A 24769-nucleotide genomic window follows, 5' to 3' on the forward strand; every position below is an offset into this window, starting at 1 on the left:
TTTTTAATTATACCCTTGCAGAGGGTATTATAATTTTGATTAAAAGGGTGCAACGCAGTGAAGGAGACATCTCCGACCCTATAAAGTATATATATTCTTGATCAGGATCACCTCCTGAGTATATATGAGCATGTCCGTCTGTCCGTCTGTCGGTCTGTTTCTACGCGAACTAGTCTCTCAGTTTTAAAGCTATAAAACTTTTTAAAGCTTGAAACTTTGCACACACCCTTCTTTCCTTTTCACACAGTATATAAGTCGGAACGGCCCGGATCGGCCGACTAAATCCTATAGCTGCCATATAACTGAACGATCGGAAATGGTATTTGGTAGAAATATCAACTGTCGTATTTTTGAAGATAGAAGCTTCAGACTTTTTTTAGATTTTGTATTGTAATAAATTGGATTATATATTCATATTCCCATAAGGATCGGCCAACTATATCCGATGTTTGCGATATATATCCGGTTTAAACTGCAAGGGTATATAAACTTCGGCTCCGCCCGAAGTTAGCTTTCCTTTCTTGTTTTAAATTATTTTCGCAGAATCTTGGAGATGCTAAGCATGAAAGTCGAGCTCGAATAATAAATTTATAAAATATGGTTTGTCCAAAAGGTCAAAATATTGCACAAACCCTACAAAAAAAATTGAGCAACCGTAAGATTTGCCAGGTGGACATACGGCAATGTGGTTACGCACTCAGCCGAAAAGGTCCTTTGCATGGATTGCAAAAAGGCGCATACTTTTAGAAGAAGTTGACCGAGGCAACTTTAATGACAGGATACCTCGGGACAAGTGAAGATGGGTGCAAGCTCCCCTAGCCGAGAAATGTTTCGACATCCTGGCCAGGGAACCAGGACCAGTCCCAGCAAAATAAAGAACCTGTAGCTACCATATAGTCCACTCACTTGGGTTGACTCGTTCAGTTAAGCTTCTGTCATCATAAAGGTGTAAAGATCTGACTTCGGGGGCAACACAACAGCAGCTAAGATCACGGAGAAACAGGCCTTAAAGATTGAAGCTTCAGACGCCAAGGATGGTTACACAACGGACGTCTCTTTGATGCGTTGAATGGCGCATGGAAGTGTCTCTGGGCTAAGAACCAATGAATGCAAGTATAGAGCAGCCATATCAGAAGGTAAAATCATGCTAATCCGAATGAATTTTGTTGTTGAAGTGCCAAAAACTTTTCAGCGCAAGAAATTCTTTATTGTTTTTGTTTTTGCCAAAATGGTCAATCTAAAGTCTAAAAAATATATATTTTTTATTTTATTTTTTTTTTGAATATTAAGTTACTTCCAGCTCAAAAGAGGGCAAAGATTTTCTTGGCCGTCCCATGAAGACGGGTTAACGCCAACGCCTTTATGTGAAATTAAAAATTTCAGGATACTTGTTAATGCGAAAAAATTATTTATATCAGTATGTCTTGAGGCTGGATGATGTTGATGGAAAGTAAACAAAAAAGATGCGACATTTAAAGTGTCCGTGTTAATAAAAATATGCACGTGCAGGTTATTAATAATTAGCTCCAGTAACATGATGTGAGAATTGTTAAAGAAGTTAAGATGTGAAAGGTATCTTATAAATCTATATTAGCCATTTCAATGAAACTAGTTATTTAGCTGTAATATTCAACTGATTCTTGAGAAAAAAATCGATAAATGTTATCGTATTTGAGCAGTAGCGGGAAGTTCCTGCGAATATAATCGTATTTGGAACAATTTAAAATAAAATGTTCAATGTCTTCTATTGTATTAAAATTGCTGTCGTCGTTGGGACTGTCATGAACTTTTAACTTTTATAGAGTGTATTTATCAAAGGAATGACTGCTGAGGATTCTATTAATTTACTCGATCTGTAATCTATTAAGATTGCAGTTTTTAGATTGGAACCATGGTTTAAACAAAGTATATGGATATAGAAGACAGTCCTTTGTACCGTTCTATGCAAAAGGAATTATAGTCGCTCTCCCAATCAGTTTTAATTCTGTTGAAGATGTGAGTCATACCATCGTTGATCGTGTATCTGATATTTATACAAGATCCCAAGTTATTAGCGTTTTTAGCAACAGAGAGTTGAATAAACAATTTATTGTTATCAATTTTTCTGAGTATTTCAGCCACAATGCGATTGGATGAATTCCGATTTTGAAGGTCTTGAATAGCAACTAAACTATCTGTCACGATAGCTACCCTTGTAATATAATTGTCAATAGCATATTCAATGGCTTTCTCGAAGGCTGTAAGCTCCGCAGTATGTGAAGAGACATTTTTATTGATATACAAAATTTTAGTTGTGTTACTATTGCAGTGCACTATGGGGAATTTCACAAGTTTTTGTGACATAAATTAAAAACTCAATATCGGAGAAAGATAATATATTGATTTTTAAATTTAAGCTGTCAAATAGTCAAAGTGAACGCAAATGAGAGAGCTTCTAAAAAAAATTGAGAGTGCTCACACTGTCAGTGTGCCGGCAGCGCTGCGGCAGAGTTTCCTACCCTATGCATGTTATCCAACTCATAAATTGCCTCACCAAAAAGGCAATGTAAACATTATTTGCAAAACGCAGTAGCCCCTGCTGAATGCGTCATGAAAGCTCCACTTGTAAACATTCCCATGAAATTTTCCATGGCCCAAGCCAGACATAAACATTAGAGCCGACTCGCCGTCACCAGTCCGAATTGGTTCGATGTTCCGATCTTATCACTCTTCACGAATGACTCAACTACTGCATCAGCAAATTGTTCCTTTCTCTTAGAATCTCTTAGGGCAATTGTTTATTCTCTCCAAGTACCCTTTTGGGTTATTTCTCTTAAGCCGAGGTTTGTTGGTTATCTGGCAATTAAAAATTGGCAGTCTTATTCCGGGAGCAAGCCTTTCACATACAATCGGTCTAGCCTAAGCGTTTAAATAAAGTTTGTGAACCAAATAAGAAATAATAAATAAAGTTTTTAAAAATAAAAAATTAAAAATTAAAAATTAAAAATTATTTTTTTAAAAAGTGAACTTCGGGATAAATTTAATTGGCGCCCAACGTGGGGCCATGCAAATAAAGGTGATTCTAAAAAATAATTAATTAAAATAAAAACAAATTAATTAGAAAGAAAGCACCAGCGTGGCTCAAAAAACTCATATAAATCCCAATTTAATCGCGTTCAACAGGCAAACCAAATACTAGTGATTGGCAAAGACTCCAATAAAAAAATAAACAAAATATATACAAATAATTAAAAAACCATTAAAATAAAAAAATTCAGTGTTCAAAAAATTAAAAACCGTGTTCACTGAAAAACAACACAAACAAAAACAAATCTAATAACACAGTGCGACAGTGATATTTAATTGAAAAAATTCAATTAAATACAAAAACTGATCCAACGGAAGAAGGAAGGAAGTAACCCAACCGGACATCTGACTAAGGAGAACAGGATACAGATAGCAGGAAGGAAGAAACCCAACAGGATATCTAACTAAGGAAGACAGGATACAACATCACCGTGAGAAATTAAAAAAAAAGCGTATCCTTAGTTACACATTAAATTTACTTTACATTTAAAAAAAAAATAAAAATAGAAATAAAATACTAACAACATTTTTATACCCTTGCAGAGGGTATTATAATTTTGTCCAAAAGTGTGCAACGCAGTGAAGGAGACATCTCCGACCCTATAAAGTATATATATTCTTGATCAGGATCACCTCCTGAGTTGATATGAGCATGTCCGTCTGTCCGTCTGTCCGTCTGTCTGTCCGTCTGTCTGTCTGTCCGTTTCTACGCGAACTAGTCTCTCAGTTTTGAAGCTATCGTCTTGAAACTTTGCACACACCCTTCTTTCCTTTGCACGCAGTATATAAGTCGGAACGGCCGGGATCGGCCGACTATATCCTATAGCTGCCATATAACTGATTGATCGGAAATGGTATAACCTTGGTGTTTTTAAATTTAGAGACTTCAAATTTAACATGAGAGCTATTTTTGGCGACAAATTACGACATGCCAAATTTCATAAGGATCGGCCGACTATATCTTATAGCTGCCATATAACTGAACGATCGGAAATGACCCAACGTGTTTTTGAAGATAGAAAGCTGGAATTTGCTACAGATTATATTTTTGTTCAGTTAATCCGACCTACGAAATTTCATTAGGATCGGCCGACTATATCCTATAGCTGCCATATAACTGAACGATCGGAAATGGTATTTGGTAGAAATATCAACTTTCGTATTTTTGAAGATAGAAGCTTGGGACTTTTTTTTAGATTTTTTATTGTAATTAATTGGTTTTATTATGATGTAATCATAAGGATCGGCCAACTATATCCGATGTTTGCGATATATATCCAGTTTTAACTGCAAGGGTATATAAACTTCGGCTCCGCCCGAAGTTAGCTTTCCTTTCTTGTTTTTTTATAAAATTAAGTCAAATCTCTTGAAAAATTAAATACTTAACGATTAAACAATCTGGAAGATATAATAAATAATTTTCAAAAATTAAACATGGCAACGGTGGTGGATCAAGCACGTTAGGTAGTGGAATTGGAACCAGTTCTATTACAACAGAAATAATAAATAGATTGATAAACGTCCAGATAAATGAATTGACTACAAAAATTAATGAATTATCGGCAAAAATAGAAAGTAAGGAAAAAACGGTAGAAGATTATAAAGTTCAGACAATTGATCCAAATATAAGTTGTGATACAACATTAGAAGTGATCTGTTCAACGCGTGAAACTCAGTATGTAGGCTGGAGGGAGGCTGCAGAGACAGCAATAAGTTTATATAAAATAAACAGTGAGCAATATTTTATAGCGTTAACCATACTTCGTAACAAAATTATGGGAGCGGCACATGATGCCCTGACCAACCATGGAACAGTCCTTAATTTCAATGCAATTTTGTCTAGATTGGATTTTATCTATAATGATAGAAGACCAATCCACGTTCTAGAAGCTGAACTAAGTATTCTTAGACAAGGTAAATTGTCTATTACGGAGTTCTATAATGAGGTAAATAAAAAGATGACCCTACTGATCAATAAGACCATAATGACATACGGTAAAGAAAGCGAAATTACAAAAGAAACTAATAAAGTAATTAGGAGCAATGCTCTAAGAATCCTTATTTCTGGTCTAAACGGATCAATATCAGAGACACTTTTCTCGCTAAATCCACCCGACCTTCCAAACGCCTTAGCAAAAGTGCAAGAACTAGAATCAAATAATTTTAGAGCCCAATTCGCCAATAGATATTATGGCTTTCAAAATGAAAACCGAAGGCAAAATAATTACCTAAGGTTTAACTCGGTCCAACCAAAACAAAATTTTAATAAACCAAAATGGGGAAACAGCCAAAACCAAAGTTGGCCCCAACAGACTTATTTCGACCAGAACAACGTTCAGAGACAACAAGCCCCAGAACCAATGGAAGTCGATCCTTCCATACAGTTCGTAAACCGACCAAAAGGGCAATCTAATAATTATCGTCAGGGATATACCCAAAATGTTGGCACAAACCAAAACCAAGATCGTCCGTATTCAGGTCGACCACACTATTATCAACATAATTATAGCCGTCCTTCTATTAATAATCCACAAAACTTTGCAAATCAAGCAGCTGGCCCAAGTCATTTTCCAGTAAAGCGAGAGCTTGAGAGTACAGTAAATCAACCACAAAATAAAACCATGAAAATTAATAATATTCAGGAGGACCATTTTTTAGGGGAAGGGCAAGAGTAAGATTACCTTACTTAATACGATTTGACAGAAAAGAAAATAAAAATTTTAAAGTACTAATTGATACAGGAGCAACCGCTTGTTACATTAAAAAGGGAATATATTTAAATAAAAATGAGCTCCCTATTTATAAAAGGTTTCAACAGTTAACGGATATTCGATAATAAAATATTTTCACATGATAACAATTTTCAATATTAAACATATCTTTTATGAAATCGAGGGTTTAGAAACTGACTTGTTAGTCGGATATAATCTACTTAAGAAAATTTGTGCTATAATCGACACCAAAAAGGGAGTTATACAATATCATGGGAAAGAGGAAAAATTACTTTTTCACAATAAAGTGTGTAAAGAAAATCTATGCCACACCGAGGAAAAATGTAATCACCCTCTGAATAAATTCTTAATAAACAAATATTTTAACCAGATAAAACAAGTTAAATCATATTCAGTCTGCGTCGAAACAAGCGGCTATGACTACAGCTCCGAATCAGAGCGCTCAGAGAATTTTTGTTCAATAAAGTCCTTCCAATCAAAAAATGAAGGTCTAAGGTCAATAACCTCACAATCCACTTCAGGCAACAAAAAAAAAAAAATAAAAAACATTGCCTAAACAACATAAAACTGAAACCAGAAAATGATATGGAAGAATTAAGAAATATAATAACAAACCATATCAAAGATGAGCACTCTAAAATAAATATGCAAATCCCTTTCCGCACTGATATTAGAGGGGAAATAAACTTAGAAAATGATAGACCCATATATGGTAAACAATACCCATATGCCCAATCTGTAGCAGAATTTTTTAATAAAGAAATTAAAAGAATGTTGTCCGAAAAAATCATACAACCTAGCAAGAGTCCGTATAATTCTCCAGTTCTTGTAGTTCCGAAAAAAGGATACAATGAAGATGGCAGTCCAAAACTAAGACTTGTCATTGATTTTAAAAAATTAAATGAAAACACAATTCCCGATAGATACCCTATGCAGGATCCATCTGTTATATTAGCTAATCTGGGAAAAGCAAAATTTTTTTCCACAATTGACCTGGAATCAGGTTTTCATCAAATATTAATGAGAGAATCCGACATTCAAAAACGTCTTTTTCTATAAATAACGGTAAATACGAATTTTTAAGAATGCCTTTTGGCTTGACAAACGCTCCAAGAATCTTCCAACGAGCAATGGATGACATTTTAAGAGATCAAGTTGGAAAAACTTGCCACGTCTATATGGACGATATAATAATTTTCTCAAATTCAGTAGAGGAACATTTTAATGATTTAACTAGAATAATAAATATCCTTTTAGAAGCAAATATGAAAATTTCTTTAGAAAAATCCAAATTCTTTTCTCAAGAAACCAATTTTCTTGGATACGTAGTCTCTTATAATGCAATCAAAACAGACCCAGTCAAAATCGCAGCAATACAAAATTACCCAATTCCAAAAAATATCAGACAGCTTAGAAGCTTTCTTGGCCTAACAGGTTATTATAGAAAGTTTGTCCGTAATTATGCTTACATAGCAAAACCACTCACCTCATATTTAGGAGGCCATAATGGTAAAATATCTAAAAACATGTCGAAAAAAATGTCGGTACAGTTGGACGAACCAGCTGTAAAAGCATTCAATGAACTTAAGCAAAACCTTACTAATCAACTTGAATTAGTACAGCCAGATTATAGTAAAAAATTCGTTCTTACAACAGACGCTTCAAATATAGCATTAGGAGCGGTTCTGTCACAAGAGGGTAAACCTATAACCTTTATATCAAAAACCCTCAATAAAACAGAACGAGCATACGCCACAAACAAAAAAGAATTATCAGCAATTTTTTGGGCATTAAAAACCCTAAGAAACTTTTTATATGGCGTGGTTGGAATGGAAATTCACACCGATCATCAGTCATTATCGTATTCAATATCTGACAAAAACCCAAATATTGACATGAAAAGTTGGTATTCATTCATACAAAGCTTTACACCAAAAATTCATTACAAACCAGGTACAACTAATGTTGTAGCGGATGCCTTATCCAGAGTCCAAATAAACAATTTGTCCGACGCAGATATATCAGAGGTTAGCTCTGATGAAAATACAATTCATTCTGCAGAAAGCAGCTTTGAAAATGTAATCCAAGAAACTAATAAACCACTTAATCAATTCAAAATTCAACTCTTAATTACTACTGGCAGATTAACAGTCCACGAATCAATAAATGTCTTCAATAATGTTAGACATATTATTGAGTATGATACTCCAGAGAATTTAGTAACGTTACTAAAGGAATATATTTCACCAAATATAACCATAGGCCTGCACTGTACCCTAGAAGACCTTTACTTATTGCAAAAACCACTAAAAGAAAATTTCGGAAACAAATTCCTATTTACAAGAATTTTTTTACAAGACGTAGAAAATGATGAAGATAAGGCAATTATTATTGAAGAGACTCATTGTCGTGCCCATAGAGGATTAGACGAAAATTACAAACAAATATTTAGACTTTATTATTGGCCAAAATTATTTATAAAATTAAAAGAATATATAAAAAATTGCGTCATTTGTAACCAAAATAAATATTGCAGACATCCAGTAGAAATTCCGATAGGTGAAGCACCAATTCCAACTAGCGAAGGTGAAAATCTTCATATTGATATATTTTACGCAGATAAAAAAATTTTTTTAACATGTATTGACGCTTATTCAAAATTCTTAACAGTCAAAGAAATAGAAAATAAGTTAAATATTGAAAACAAAGTACTAGAAATTTTACAACATTATCCATTAGCCAAAACCGTCATGACAGACAACGAACCAAGTTTCACATCTGCGCAATTTCGTTCATTTATAAGTAGAAGTGGACTCACAATACACTTTGCAGATCAAAGACATAGCACTTCCAATGGTCAAATTGAAAGGGCACATTCAACACTCACAGAGATCGCTAGATGTATCAAAGATGAATACAATCTAACAGATTACTCTGAAATAATCATAAGAGCAGCTCAAAAATATAATCAGAGTATTCACTCAGTTACTAATGAAAAGCCATTGGACATATTATGCAACAAAATAAACCATGAGAAAATACCTAACATTCTCCAACAAGCTCAAACAGTTATGCTAGAAACGCATAACAAAGACAAGAAACAAAAAAATTATAATGTAGGAGAAATAATTTATGAAAAGAAATATGGGGAAAGAAACAAACTAAAACCGAGATATAAAAAACAGGTAGTTAAGGAAAACCAGGATAATAAAGTAATAATAAACAATAGGAATAGAATAGTTCACGAAGATAATATTAAGTCTTAAAATTTTTTGTTGTTCTCTAACTTACAGATAACAATGCATTCCGCAACACTTCTATTTCTGATCATAGTCACAACAACATCCGAAATAATTAATTATTCGAATCATGACTTCTTTCTTTATAAAGACAATAAGGACGTTCTGACCTATGACTCATATGCTGAGCTATTTCATGTTACCAACATTAGTTTCTATAAAGAAATTATGGGCACGGAGCTTAACTACATAAAGAATACTAATAATGATAGATTGAACTGGGAAATTTCATATAATTTAAGAACTTTAAATTTAATTCTATCACAATTATTGCCAACAAGATCTAAGAGAGGTATTAATGAATTAGGAACGGTTTTAAAATGGTTAGCTGGTACCCCGGACCATGATGACGTAATAACAATTGAAAATAAAATTAATGAACTAATTGACAACAACAACAAGCAACAAATAAAAAATTCCAAATTTTTTGATGAAATCAAAATACTGTCCACAAATTTAAAATCGGTTTTTACAAGCCAAGAGTTACCACTTAGAAAACATCGTCTACATTTAATAACTTATGATCTACAAAATTTAATTGATACAATTACATTGGCTAAATTGGACATTTTTAACACAAAAATATTAAATATAGATGATATTCAAGAAATATAGAAACACGAATCAAAACCTGTAGTAATCACGGATTTAACGACATTTCTGAGTTCAAAATTGCTTTACATAAAGAATTATTTGTAATCTATTTAAAATATCCCATTATAAAAAATAGATGCGATACTTATTACGCAAGAGCTATTTCCCATAATGATGGAAAATTACTGTTAAGCAATCAGGTAGCAAAATGCGACAACATTTATTATGAAATAAATAATTTCAAAAAAGAACTATTTAATAATTATTGTTGTCGGGTCAAGCAGCAGCACGGCGTTTAATGTTTATGTTTAAATAATGTTTAAATAATGTTTATGTAATGTTTAGTGTAATTATTAGTGTAATGTTTATTTATTAGGCTTAAGTTTGCACAAAGGCTTTGTTGATCGCAAGCCGACTCTTTCTCGGCCGCTCGACTCAACAAGCTTTCCATAGAGATTTTTAGCTCGGCAATGTCTAGGTCGGGCCCCCCTCTCCACTTTCGAGAGCTTTAGCTCGAGGTGACTTGTCGGGCCGCCCTCTCTCTGTATTTACTTGAGTCCCTGCATGCACCATAAGCTGGTCTATCTGCATGCAGGAATAAACATTTGTAACGTCCAAAATTAATTAAATTCGTCTTTTATTTACGGCATTGAAAACGCTCAATGACCAAACAATTGTGTTCTTAGCACAGAATCATGTTTCACTCGCTTATTGAACGGTGAAAAATCAATATGTAATAAAATAAGAGAAAAAAATAAACAAATAGATATAATTCAGGAAGGTGCTATTTTAGTAAATGGAAATAATATTGTAAATGACTCTTGCCTAATAGGGTCTTATTTAATAACATTCAATGGCACCACAATAATTAATAATATATCATATTCAAACGTAGATAATAAACCAGGAAAAATCGATCTTCAAACAATTACAATATTGTTAATGATAATCGTCATTATAATATTAGCAAGCGTTTTGCTAAAATTATATAAATTACACAACAAATGTTTAAAGAAAAAATTCCAGAGTCAAGCAAATGACCTGGACAAAATCTAAATAAAAAACCAAAAAAAAAAAAAAACAAGAAAGGAAAGCTAACTTCGGGCGGAGCCGAAGTTTATATACCCTTGCAGTTAAAACCGGATATATATCGCAAACATCGGATATAGTTGGCCGATCCTTATGGGAATAGGAATATATAATCGAATTTATTACAATACAAAATCTAAAAAAAGTCCCAAACTTCTATCTTCAAAAATACGAAAGTTGATATTTCTACCAACAACCATTTCCGATCGTTCAGTTATATGGCAGCTATGGGATATAGTCGGCCGATCCTAATGAAATTTTATAGGTTGGATCAACTGACCAAAAATAGAATCTGTATTAAATTCCAGCTTTCTATCTTCAAAAACACGAAAGTTGGGTCATTTCCGATCGTTCAGTTATATGGCAGCTATAGGATATAGTCGGCCGATCCTTATGAAATTTGGCATGACGTAATGTTTTGCCAAAAGTAGCTCTCTTGTCAAATTTGAACTCTCTAACTCTAAAAACACCAAAGTTATACCATTTCCGATCAATCAGTTATATGGCAGCTATAGGATATAGTCGGCCGATCCGGGCCGTTCCGACTTATATACTGCGTGCAAAGGAAAGAAGGGTGTGTGCAAAGTTTCAAGACGATAGCTTTAAAACTGAGAGACTAGTTCGCGTAGAAACAGACAGACAGACGGACAGACAGACGGACAGACGGACATGCTCATATCAACTCAGGAGGTGATCCTGATCAAGAATATATATACTTTATAGGGTCGGAGATGTCTCCTTCACTGCGTTGCACACTTTTGACCAAAATTATAATACCCTCTGCAAGGGTATAAATATTAGAATACATTACAGCTCACAATTATAATAATTTTGAAATATCCGAATATATATTATCCAACAATTCGGAACTATCATTTGATAACATAAATACCCTATATCCTTTTATTTAAATTAAACAATACCACTACTACTAACATTACATTAACATTAACATTACATTAACATTAATTTCCCCTCACTCGTTTCTGATGATCCCCAAAAGATTATCCAGACTAAACATCAAGCTCCACTTGTAAACATTCCCATGAAATTTTCCATGGCCCAAGCCAGACATAAACATTAGAGCCGACTCGCCGTCACCAGTCCGAATTGGTTCGATGTTCCGATCTTATCACTCTTCACGAATGACTCAACTACTGCATCAGCAAATTGTCCCTTTCTCTTAGAATCTCTTAGGGCAATTGTTTATTCTCTCCAAGTACCCTTTTGGGTTATTTCTCTTAAGCCGAGGTTTGTTGGTTATCTGGCAATTAAAAATTGGCAGTCTTATTCCGGGAGCAAGCCTTTCACATACAATCGGTCTAGCCTAAGCGTTTAAATAAAGTTTGTGAACCAAATAAGAAATAATAAATAAAGTTTTTAAAAATAAAAAATTAAAAATTATTTTTTTAAAAAGTGAACTTCGGGATAAATTTAATTTGCACGCGTGCTATAAAAATGAGAGTTTGCCTTCCACTGTACTATTGACATGGTAAAAAGAACACCCCAGAAATGAAATTATCTCTAATAGTACCATCCGTGTAAATAATTTCAAAGTTTTGACTAGTTAATAAAGGTTAAAAGCCGAGGCTTAGAGAAGGAAAAATCAACATAAGTTACAGAATTGAAAATGTCTTCAAATTCGAAGTATGTTTTTATTTAACTAGTGTTTTTGGCGGAAAGTTGCTTTAAGTAGTAAAGCAGCTGGGATATTAAAAGTGAAAATTTTAGCTAATTCCTTAGCTCATTAATTTCATTCTATAGGCAGGGGGAAGTTCTGCTACTAGGTGGTAAATAATATTAATAGATGTGGATTTTATTAGTCAAAGTGATTTTCTTTGGCAGGAGTTAGCATGTATTTGTATACAAGATGTAACGGTCTTCGAGATATTGGCAAAGGAAGAGCATGCATATTCGCATTCGGGTCTAACGAAGGCTTTAAAAAACTTAAAAGCTACGCTGAGGTTGATACCGAAACGGCATCCAGCTTATTTAGCAACATATTTGTTTTATAGGCCTCAGCTAGCATGTGTCTAACATGGTTGATAGAGGAGTTGTTAGTACTAATGGTTCTTCCTAAGTAAATAATATGGTCAACTTCCTTAATCACTAGATTATTGCACATATATATAAAGGACGTCTTCTATTATTGAAATGTATCACAGATGATTTGGTAAGATTAAAAGTTATTTTAATAGTAGCACAAGTTTCTTTAAATAGATTTATTTTGTGTGCAAAAGTTTTTCTTGCAGTAATAAAATCTTGGTCAAAAGCAATAAGAAAAAATCGTCCGCGTATTGAAAAAGTAGACTTATATGATCAATAATAGTATGAAGGACGGTTGTATGCAGGTTAAAAAGAATGGGACTAGGGTAACTTCCTTGACTAACTCCTTTGCGTACAATGATCTCGGAATTTCCCAAGACAAGGATTCTTTTCCTCAAAAAATCAATAATAAAATTAATGTAAAGGTGGTTGAAACCAAAATCAACAAGTACTCTGCAAAGAATGGAGACATTGACACAGTCAAAGGCTTTGCTCAGGTCCAGTACTGCTGCCAAAACATAAAAGCTCTTGGCTTTAAGATTGGCAACATTGTTTGTCACATCATTAATACATTGTGCTCTTGAGCGGTTTCTTCTGAAGGTGTATGACCTATCAGGAAGTAGTTGGCTTTTCGTAATGTGGTCTTCTAAGCTATTTTTAACAAGACCTTCAAGGCACTTAAAAACTACACTTAATAGACACATAGGTCTATTCTTGGTTATGATAGAAGAATCCAAATTTTTTAATGGAACATTTTAATTTTCCGCCATTAATCGCGTATTTTGCCTTTTTTAAAAATATCAGTCTTGAGAAATTCTAAGAAATTCTAAAGTATAAAGTATAAAGTATAAAGTATAAAGTATAAAGTATAAAGTATAAAGTATAAAGTATAAAGTATAAAGTATAAAGTATAAAGTATAAAGTATAAAGTATAAAGTATAAAGTATAAAGTATAAAGTATAAAGTATAAAGTATAAAGTATAAATTAAAAAGTATAAAGTATAAAGTATAAAGTATAAAGTATAAAGTATAAAGTATAAAGTATAAAGTATAAAGTATAAAGTATAAAGTATAAAGTATAAAGTATAAAGTATAAAGTATAAAGTATAAAGTATAAAGTATAAAGTATAAAGTATAAAGTATAAAGTATAAAGTATAAAGTATAAAGTATAAAGTATAAAGTATAAAGTATAAAGTATAAAGTATAAAGTATAAAGTATAAAGTATAATTTTAATTTTAATTTTAATTTTAATTTTAATTTTAATTTTAATTTTAATTTTAATTTTAATTTTAATTTTAATTTTAATTTTAATTTTAATTTTAATTTTAATTTTAATTTTAATTTTAATTTTAATTTTAATTTTAATTTTAATTTTAATTTTAATTTTAATTTTAATTTTAATTTTAATTTTAATTTTAATTTTAATTTTAATTTTAATTTTAATTTTAATTTTAATTTTAATTTTAATTTTAATTTTAATTTTAATTTTAATTTTAATTTTAATTTTAATTTTAATTTTAATTTTAATTTTAATTTTAATTTTAATTTTAATTTTAATTTTAATTTTAATTTTAATTTTAATTTTAATTTTAATTTTAATTTTAATTTTAATTTTAATTTTAATTTTAATGTTTTTTTTTGTTTTTGACAATTTAAGGAAAAAATTGCAAAAAAGTTGCTTATGTGTGACCAGCCGTCAGAATGTTCCTATTGGAACTCTGGATTTTTTAATATATTGATTTTTTGTTACTATAATTTTATTTTTCAGTGCACCCACATGGATGGGTAAAAAAAATTCTCGCACCAAAGTATTGGTCATTTTTTGCAACGCGCCAAGCATGGTTAGAAAATCAACAGAATTAAAATAAGTTTTATTCCATTTCTTGAATTACAAATAATTAAAATAAATATTTAATAAAGTTAAATTATTTAAAATAATTACATACTTAAATAATTGTTGGAACAAAAGTAATTTGAAATCCCAAATTCTATGTTTCAGATGTTCCAAAAATTAATATGAAATTTTGATCCCACCGACCCTAAAAAGTACATATAAAGTTACTATAAAACAGTGGGGGGCAAACTCTCATTTTCCATAGCACGCGTGCATAGGCTAAGAAATTCTACCGCAGAGCGGCCGTTTTTTTTGAAAAAGAAATTTATTTACTATTAAAAATTTAGGTGATTCCTCTTACAAACATTCGCATTAATATAAAATTCCTTTCACTGTGAGGGTACCGGGTATAATACATTTTCGATATATTAATAACTTACCCAACTTTTTCTGATAACCTCAAGGTAACATCACATTTTCCTCTGGATTTTTCATTCTTTTTCGCACCAGTGGAATTATATTCGCTTATAGAATCTATTTTTAGCGAGTTCGATTGAACGTCGCAATTAAAGGTATCTTCCCAAAATTCTACAAACCATGGGTTTCGTTGATTTGAATATGGAGTTAACTGCATCATATACCTATCAAAATCTTCTATTATCTCTGATTGAAGCTCTACTGTAATTGCGCCCTCTGCAATTTCTTCTAATCCCTCCAGTAACTTTTGCTGCTTTCCCCAGCCGTCACTGGCAATCCAATGAAATGGTTGGGATAAATTGCCACGCTTTGCTGCTTGAAGAATTCCACGTGCATCTTCGGCCCGTGTAAAAAGCACAACTCCCCGCGCATTTTGTTTTTTTTTTAGCTTACTTATAATTGAGTCAAAAACTTTATCATCTGCAGCGCTAGGCACTTTTTCGGCTGCTGCTATGCAAACGTTACGCTCAGAAGCTTCTTTGTGAAATGCTTCAATACCATATTCTCCTAATGAAGGAATAGAATAAGTATTATTTGCAAAAACATGTTGCTTGAACTTACCATAAGATCCTTCCGAATGAATGGTGGATACGTAAGACCAGTTAAAATTTTTAACAATATCCACTAGTGCAACAGATTGAAATGTATCTGGTGGCACAGTTCTAGCAAACAGATCAAATCGTGATTTATCTGACAATGTTTTTGCCGTTGATGCCGGAGATATTTGTGGAATATGAAAAAGGCGCAATAAATTGGCCACCTGTAAAGACACTGAACTATAGGACCCGCCGATAACTCCAAATACAGGTCCGGATGATGTGTTTTTTTTTAGTTGAGGGCTAGATCCATCTAAACACTCAAAAGCTGATGTATCGAGATTGTTAAGTGAAGAGCGTACGAATTGCAGCGATTGATTAAGAGCATAAGTATCTCGTGAACACGTGTCTAATATATGGACACCTATCGTTATTCCTGGTAATATGTTGGTGTCATTATTAACCCGATCTATTGCATATAGCATTGCCTCCAAGCGCTGAACTCCTCTATTATATACCTTTGGTCCACATGGTGAGGCATCACCTTTTTCGTGCACTGGAAACAGCCCACCAAGAATAATGTCTCCGGGTATAAACACGGATACTGTTTCCTGAGCATAAGGACTATTAGGGTGTGCTGGAGCGGTCCAAAATAGAGCCACACAAGCAGCAAAAATTATGGTTTTTCTTAATCTACGCATGTTTTTGTTCTACGAAAACGATTACTTTGGAAACATAAAACACTTATGCTGAAACGAAAAAATTGATATGTAAAGATTGGTTAAAAATGTTGAAAAAAAATATATTTTGAAATCATCATTATGGAACCGCGTTGCTTTACCACGTCAACGTTAAATTTGTATAATCAGAACTTTAAATATTAAACTTAGAATTCAAAAATATACGATTTGTTATTTCACTATAATCAATATTACCCACCCGTATAGGTGGGGTTCTTATAGTTATTAATATCTTATATTGTTATAATAATAATCTTGCATACCCAAAATTATTCTGAAGTGTCTTTATTTTTTTTTTATTTAAAAAAATTTTATGCACACATAATTGTATCAATCAGGTATATGATTGGGATCGGGATCCTTTTCTAAGTCGATAAAAGATTGACCGACTGCAGTTCGTCCATCGGTCTGTCTTCTTCCACTAGTCTAGGAAAGTAGTCAAGACTTTACACCTATCCATTTCCGAATTTGCACACATCATTTATTTCATTACACGCAATATGTTAGTCGGAAGTGGCATACATATAACTGATTTATCGAAAATGCCCTAATTTTGTCTTATTATTTTAGAAAGTTGTGATTTGCTATGAATGCGATTTTTACGATCAACTAATTCGCTCTGTCAAGTTTAAGTGAAAAGGATAAGTGATTTGGCAGATATAAAACAAACTTCACTGCTTCGACTTACATATATACTGCGTGCAAAGAAAAGACAAATTTTTTTTATTATAGCTTTGCTTTTATTTATTGAATCTACTTGTAATTTGGAGACTAACAATAAGTTGTCGAATCTTAACATTAAAATTTAACTAACAGTATACTAAGACTGCATTCTGGTTGCGCGTCTCTCAGGTCGGTCGCTGGGTGGGTAAGTCATTGCGACGAAGGAGTGATTGGTTAGGGTGCACCGATAGCTTGGTTAAGTACTTTACCTTCTGTTCTGCGATCGCTTCTTTGACTGGTAGAATGTTTAAGTCGCGGTGTATGTTTTCGTTGCGAACAAACCACGGTGCCCCGGTGATTGTTTTCAAGATCTTCGCCTGAACTCTTTGAACTATGTCGATGTTGTTATTACTGGCGTTCCCCCACAACTGGGAGCCGTACATCCATATAGGTTTTAGTACCGAGTTGTACAGCAGGACTTTATATTCAAGGCTAAGAGGTGACCGAGCGTTGATAAGCCAATGAAGGTCGCTGGCTTTTAGCTTTAGGTGTGTTCTTTTGTAGATGTACTCCTTGGTATGTTACTTCATTTGCTTGTGGGAGTAGAGTGTTGTTTAATGTTATCGGCGGGCAGTTTTGCTTGTTCAGAGTGAACGTACCATGCTTGCATTTTAGTTCGTTCACTTTAATTCGCCAATCTGACAGCCATTTTTCGACATCGACCATATGAAGAGCTAGATGCGCAGTTGCTTGAATCGGGCATTTTGAGCGGCTAAGAATAGCTGTGTCATCGGCAAACGTGGATATTGTTAGACGTCTGCTTGTCGGGATATCTGCTGTGTAGAGGACATATAATATTGGCCCTAGCACGCTGCCTTGAGGAACTCCAGCTCTAACAGTGTAATCATCGTACATAGCGGTGTTGCACCTTACGACAAATTTTCTGTCGTGTCGTAAGACTCTAAAATCTTGTGGGTGCTGTAGGGGAGCATTGTCTTGATCTCCGCGTTCCGAATTTCGGATGTTATCCGGTTGACCTGCTCAATTGTTCCATGCTTTTCACGAAACCCAAATTGGTGTGACGGGATTCCTTCCTGGATTCTCAGGTATGTGTTTATCCGAGTCATTAGGCATTTTTCAAAGAGTTTAGATAGGCAAGAGAGTAGTCTTATAGGTCTATACGACGTGGGGATAGTGTAGTCTTTCCCCGGCTTTGCTATCATTATTTTAATTGTCTTTTTCCATCTCACTGGAAAGTGGCCAAGTTTTGCGATGGCATTAAATAGCTGGGTGAGAGTGCAAACGGCGCCGTATGGGAGCTCAATCATCATTTTCGGGGTTATGAGGTCGCAGCCCGGAGATTTTTTCGGATTCAGTTGTCGTTTGATGATGTTAACGATTTCGTTTGGGCGAAACTCAATCGAAACTCATGTTGAGGCTGGGGCTCATCTTATAGAGTCGGCAAAGTAAACGCATTGGTGGCAGGATTTTGTTGGAAGACATTTTTAAGACTGTTTGGCAAACGTGCTGGCTCTGTCTGCGTCGCTGTGCGCCCACCCGCCTACGGAATTTCTAATAGGCATCACGGTTTCTTTCGGTGAGCTCAGAGTTGGGTGAGCTCTCCATAGTGAGTATTTTGTACTGTTAGTTGAAAATTGCTCTATGTAGCGGCGGTGGACATAAGTTTCTTCTTGCTGTAGAGCTTGATCAAGTTGACGTGAGGCATGTTTGAAGCGTTGCTTAGCAGATGGCGATCTGTGACATTGCCATTCTCGACGTAAGCGTCGCTTTTCGTGGACGAAGTTGAAGAGCGGAGCCGAAGTTGATATACCCTTGCAGTTAAAAGCGGATATAAATCGCAAACATCGGATAAAGGTTGTCGGTCCTTATGAGAATATCATCATAAAACCAATTAATTACAATAAAATATTAAAACCTAAGCTTCTATCTTCAAAAATATCAAAGTTGGTATTTTTACCAAAAGCCATTTCCGATCATTCAGTTATATGTCAGCTATAAGGTATAGTCAACCGATCGTTATGAAATTTGGTAGATCGGATTAACTGACCAACACTAAAATATGTACCAAGTTCCAGCTTTCTATCTTCAAAAACACGAAAATTGGGTCACTTCCGATCGTTCAGTTATATGGCAGCTATAGGATATAGTCGGCCGATCCTTATGAAATTTAACATGTCGTAATGTTTTGCTCTCGTGTCAAATTTGAACTCTCTAACTTTAAAAACGTCAAAGTTATACCATTTCCGATTAATTAGTTATATGCCAGCTATAGGATATAGTCGGCCGATCCCGGCTGTTCCGACTTATATACTGCGTGCAAAGGAAAGAAAGTTTCAAGTCGATAGCTTTAAAACTAAGAGACTAGTTCGCGTAGAAACAGGCAGACGGACATGCTCATATCAACTCAGGAGGTGATCCTGATCAAGAATATATATACTTTATAGGATCGGAGATGCCTCCTTCACTGCCCGTTGATCCTATAATACCCTCTGCAAGGGTATAAAAGTACATTGAAGTGCACAACCTTGAAAATTTTTTGAGTTGGAAAGAATGAAGCGAAGAATATAAATGAACCAGTGATTGTGAAGGTCTTACTCGCAAAACGAATTAACTGAGTACTTGTTAAAGGTTGCATTTTAATGCATTGTAAAATATACGTTGAAATTGAAAGCATATTTGGAAGTATTTTCAGACGCTAAAATAAAAATAATTTGTTAGGATGCATCCGATAGAAGAACGCACTGTGAGAGGTTAATTGATTTATCAACTTATCAATTGACAATCAATTTATTTATCATGGATGCTACACAACACATTTCCACTTGAATTTCGCTTCAATTTCACTGCAGGGTGGCACACATGCCTGTTTATAGGTATTTCAAAAACATCGACAAAAGTTTGATTGAAAAGGAGTGAATAAATTTCCTAGTGATGAAATTATGTATAAGCTGTGTAAAAAATTAAAATTCTTAATATAATTTAAAATTTAAAATTTTAAAATCTTTATTTAATTTATTTACTTGTCTTTTTTTTGCGGTCTTTCAGAATAAAAGGAATGGTTCGTGTACCAGATAGTGCACAATCTAGCATTCCTGACTTCATTACACAGCTTAGAGGCCAAGACGACCAAGGTACGATCGGGAAACGAGCTATAAAACTATGTAGACAAGTCCATACGTTAACTAAGAAGAATTACTTAGGAAATTTAAATACTTGTTTTTAAATTTGAAGGACAGGAAAAAGAGATGTTAGGGAAGAGATTGCATCCCACCTTTAAACCTCATACCAGTTAAGACCTCTAACAGCATATGTTAGCATATTTTTTTGTACGGATTTTATGCGATCTTGATGTGCTCCATATTGGGGACTCCAGACACATGAACCGTACTCCAGTATCGGACGCTCCAAGGAAATAAATAATCTTTTAGTATTATAGGGGACGTTACTTTTTTTGACCACCCATTATTTAAAACAAGGACACCTTTAGTCTTATTAATCATTGTGGAAACATGGTCGTCAAATTCGTACACCGTAATAGGTGTACTATAGGTAATTGGTCGTAATAGGACACCATGATAATTAATTTGAGTTAATTTTGAGGGCAAGTCTGATGAGGGTAAGACCGATGAAGACAAAGCTTTACATCGTCTGCACATATAAGGACGAGAGATTTTGTTAAAGGAGGGGGCAAGTCGTTAATAAAAAGAATAAATTGTAACGGGCCAAGATGACTTCCTTGAGAGACTCTAGATGTAACACGGAGCTAGCGGGAATAAGCATTTTTAAATATTGACTATTATATTTATACTATATATATTGTTTGGTCATTGAGGCTCTTCAATGCCGTAAATCCGCTCCAAAAAAAAAGCCAAATTTAAGTAAACGCAAATTTGAATTATTCTGCAGGCAGATGAAACTGTGATCATCCAGTTTATGGTTTTAAGCAGTGGCTATGATACGGACAAAGAGTTCGGCCCGACTACACATACGCGAAGCTAAAGCTCTCGATAGCGGAAAGGGCGGCCCTACATAGACATTGTGAAGCTAAAGCTCTCTTAAAATAGGCCCGTTGAAGTCGAGGGGCCGAGAAGGAGTCGGTTTGCGACCAGCTAAGGCTATATGTCCATACTTTAGCTTAACTAATAACCTATAAATCAATTCTGCGGCTGCTGCCTAACCCGACATATTACTATACTATACTAGTTCTATACTATATTATACTATAGTACATCATACTATACTTTATGTATATACTATACTATTATACTATATACTACTATATTTAAAATAAAACGCTGTCTAGGTAGCTGGAGATCCACGTTAGGAGGTGAGGAAATTCCAAAAGGTTTAGTTTACTCAACAGGCGTGAGTGATTGACTAAATCAAATGCTTTACTGAACTCTACAAACGATGTCAACTTCCATAAATAAGTGGTGGTGGAGCGACGCTTGATGAAGCCATGCTGACTTGGAGGAATAATCGAAGAGGAAAGATATTGCACAAGACTGATTATTTTTTAAGAGTGATTAATTTTTAAAGAACTTTGGAATTTCCGACAATTTGGAAAGCTTCTGTAGTTGGTAGCAACTACAAAGTGATAAAACTGCTTATTTTTTACAAAGTGATAAAACTGCTTCGGATCCAGAGTAAACTGTATCCGGCAGGGGCAATTATAATTTCTGTAACATTCAGCGTTAAAATTTGAGCGAGCAAAAGTGGGGGGCAAAAGGCACACATGTTTTAAATTTGAGTGTATGCGTAGCAGAGAAAAAAAATTAGAGCAGAGCATTGACTAAGCGAAAAAACGTAGTTTTTTCTTTCATTTTTCGTTAATTCAAAAGTTGGAATGGGCTCCAAAATAGTGTATATTATTTTAAAAGAAAAAAGGAAATAAAATATTTTTTTTTTAAGTTTTGGCTGTCAAATGAGGCCAAATGGAATTAAATAACAGAGCTTCTAAAAAAATTAGAGAGTGCTCAAACTGTCAGTGTGCCGGCAGCGCTGCATTAGAATTTCCTACCGTATGAACGCGTGCTATGGAAAATAAGAGTTTTCCCCCCACTGCTTTAACTTAGTTTCTGTTGGTTGGTCCGTGGTTGTGATATGGGGAAGTTTCACTCTCACTGGTCTTAAGACTTTTTTCTTCACGGAACTAGGCTAATGTTCTTGAAAAAAATGTTCTCTGGCCAAAAACTAGGTAAACAAATCGGCTTAAAAATCAGCGCGAATCTTGAAAGACGTGCGCCTTATATAATTATATTTATATTTAACAATGTTCTCCACCTTTATGTCGGCTTTAGTTTGGCTTTGATATAAGCCGAGATGTAAATCTCTGAAGTGACAGGGGCGTGCCGAGTAAAAAATATAATATATGTTTCGATGGAGGGATCACCTGTAAGGGTTTTGGTGTTGCAGGTACGAAAACTGCAGCATCAGTCGGTTCCGGTGGTCCGGACTGTGAAATACCCTTTTGGGTGAGTCTCACGGGGGTTTCCTTCACTAGGACCTGTGGTATCACTTATCATTTTCCTTGAGAAGTTCGGACGGCGAATTGTTCTCATCGATTTTACAAAAACAAGTGATGAACTCTATAAATCCATTTTTAGTCTGTCTCTAGACTCGGCTTCGCCCGAAGTTAGCTTTCCTTTCTTGTTTTTATACCCTTTCAGAGGGTATTATAATTTTGGTCAAAAGTGTGCAACGCAGTGAAGGAGACATCTCCGACCCTATAAAGTATATATATTCTTGATCAGCATCACCTTCTGAGATGATATGAGCATGTCCGTCTGTCCGTCTGTCTGTCTGTCCGTCTGTCTGTTTATACGCAAACTAGTCTCTCAGTTTTAAAGCTATCGACTTTAAACTTTGCACACACCCTTCTTTCCTTTGCACGCAGTATATAAGTCGGAACGGCCCGGCTCGGCCGACTATCCTATAGCTGCCATATAACTGATTGATCGGAAATGGTATAACTTCTGATTTTTTTGAGTTAGAGAGTTCAAATTTTACATGAGCGCTATTTTTGGCAAAATAATACGACATGCCAAATTTTAAAACGTTCGGCCGACTATATCTTATAGCTCCAATATAACTGAACAATCGGAAATGGCTTTTGGTAGAAATACCAACTCTGGTATGTTTGAAGATAGAAGTTAGGGACATTTTTTAGATTTTGTATTGTAATAAATTGGATTATATATTCATATTCCCCTAAGGATCGGCCAAATATATCCAATGTTTGCGATATATATCGGCCGACTAAATCCTACAGCTGCCATATAATTGGACGATCGGGAATGACCCAACTTTCGTATTTTTGAAGATAGAAAGCTGGAACTTAGTACAGATTTTATTTTTGGTCAGTTAATCCGACCTACCAAATTTTAAAACGTTCGGGCTACTATATCTTATAGCTGCATTATAACTGAACAATCGGAAATGGTTTTTGGTAGAAATACCAACTTTGGTATGTTTGAAGATAGAAGTTAGGGACATTTTTTAGATTTTGTAATGTAATAAATTGGATTATATATTCATATTCCCCTAAGGATCGGCCAAATATATCCGATGTTTGCGATATATATCCGGTTTAACTGCAAGGGTATATCAACTTCGGCTCCGCCAGAAGTTAACTTTGCTTTCTTGTTTTATATTTAAATTAGTGCCTAATTTAGTATTTTTAGTATTTCAGTATTTTTAAGTTTGAGAGGCACCTTGTAAACAAATCCATCCTTCTATTAAGGCAGACGGATATTTTCATGGCACAAATGAAAATGTATTTAAAGTATGTTAGCATTTTATTTAGCAGTATTTGGGACCAATCGAATGTATCGATAAGGGAAACAGCGAATCTTGTTAGCCACGCAAGGAAACTTCTGATCGATCAATTGATTGATCAATTGGTTTCAATTGAAACCTTAAGCTAGTGGTGATATGGATGCTCTGGGACTAAAAGGGCAGATTATGTTCAGATTCAAAACATAAGTTTAATTACCAATTTAATGAATTTCTAACATGTTTAATGTGACCTAGGGACATGTCAAAAGTGCCGTAGTGAAGTAATGGTGCGTGATAAGTGCTAAAAACAATGAGTTATCGACATTAGACCACTTGAATTCTGGGATTCTTAAGTCTCCCAGAGCTACAATCTGGTCACAATCGGACAGAAGATAAAAACGGATTAAATAGGGGATAAATGATGCCAGTAATGTATAAAATGTATAATGTATAAAAGAGGTAATGTATAAAAGAGGTGTATCAAATCTTAAATTTACTACAACAAGGCGACTTACACGCAAGTAATTGTGTGCAGTAACTGTGGTCGGCTGGAAACAGATCCCGGTAAGGTCATTTCTCTGCTAAAGATGCTGGCTAATTGTAGTCGGGCGAGGAGAAGAACACTCTTTTCCTTAAATCACCCAATCCAAAATGGAACAGCATATGCCGAAGGATGTGTGTCCGAGGGGGGGCTCGGACGCTGATATGCAGACGCTGGGGAACCGGCCAACCTCTCCGCTTTAACCAGGCTTATTATGACAAGCGGGCTATGTCTTGATAGACTCCTTCCCGCCTACTCGTGGGTCCAAAACATAAATTCTGTTAACCAAACAAGTAACCATAGTGGAGAACGAAACTCCAAGGTTCTCAAAAGCCAAGGAGTTGCTGGAATG

At 34.4% G+C, this 24769-nt stretch overlaps 1 protein-coding gene across 6 annotated transcripts in view; it reads right to left on the reverse strand.

The window, feature by feature from the left end:
- The window catches only part of mGluR (metabotropic Glutamate Receptor), a 184751-nt gene that overhangs the window by 101384 nt on the left and 58598 nt on the right, over nt 1–24769 (reverse strand). For all 6 annotated transcript variants that reach the window (XM_043213555.2, XM_043213556.2, XM_043213557.2 and 3 more), the window contains exons 2-3: nt 15701–16424; nt 15103–15646 (exon numbers count right to left, since the gene is read on the reverse strand). In XM_043213555.2, coding sequence (XP_043069490.1) covers nt 15103–15646; nt 15701–16376 — 1220 coding nt within the window. In that variant the 5' untranslated portion in view covers nt 16377–16424. The remainder of the gene's footprint in view (nt 1–15102; nt 15647–15700; nt 16425–24769) is intronic.

The sequence above is a fragment of the Drosophila bipectinata genome, chromosome 4, assembly GCF_030179905.1.
Source record: "Drosophila bipectinata strain 14024-0381.07 chromosome 4, DbipHiC1v2, whole genome shotgun sequence".
NCBI classification, from domain to species: domain Eukaryota; kingdom Metazoa; phylum Arthropoda; class Insecta; order Diptera; family Drosophilidae; genus Drosophila; species Drosophila bipectinata.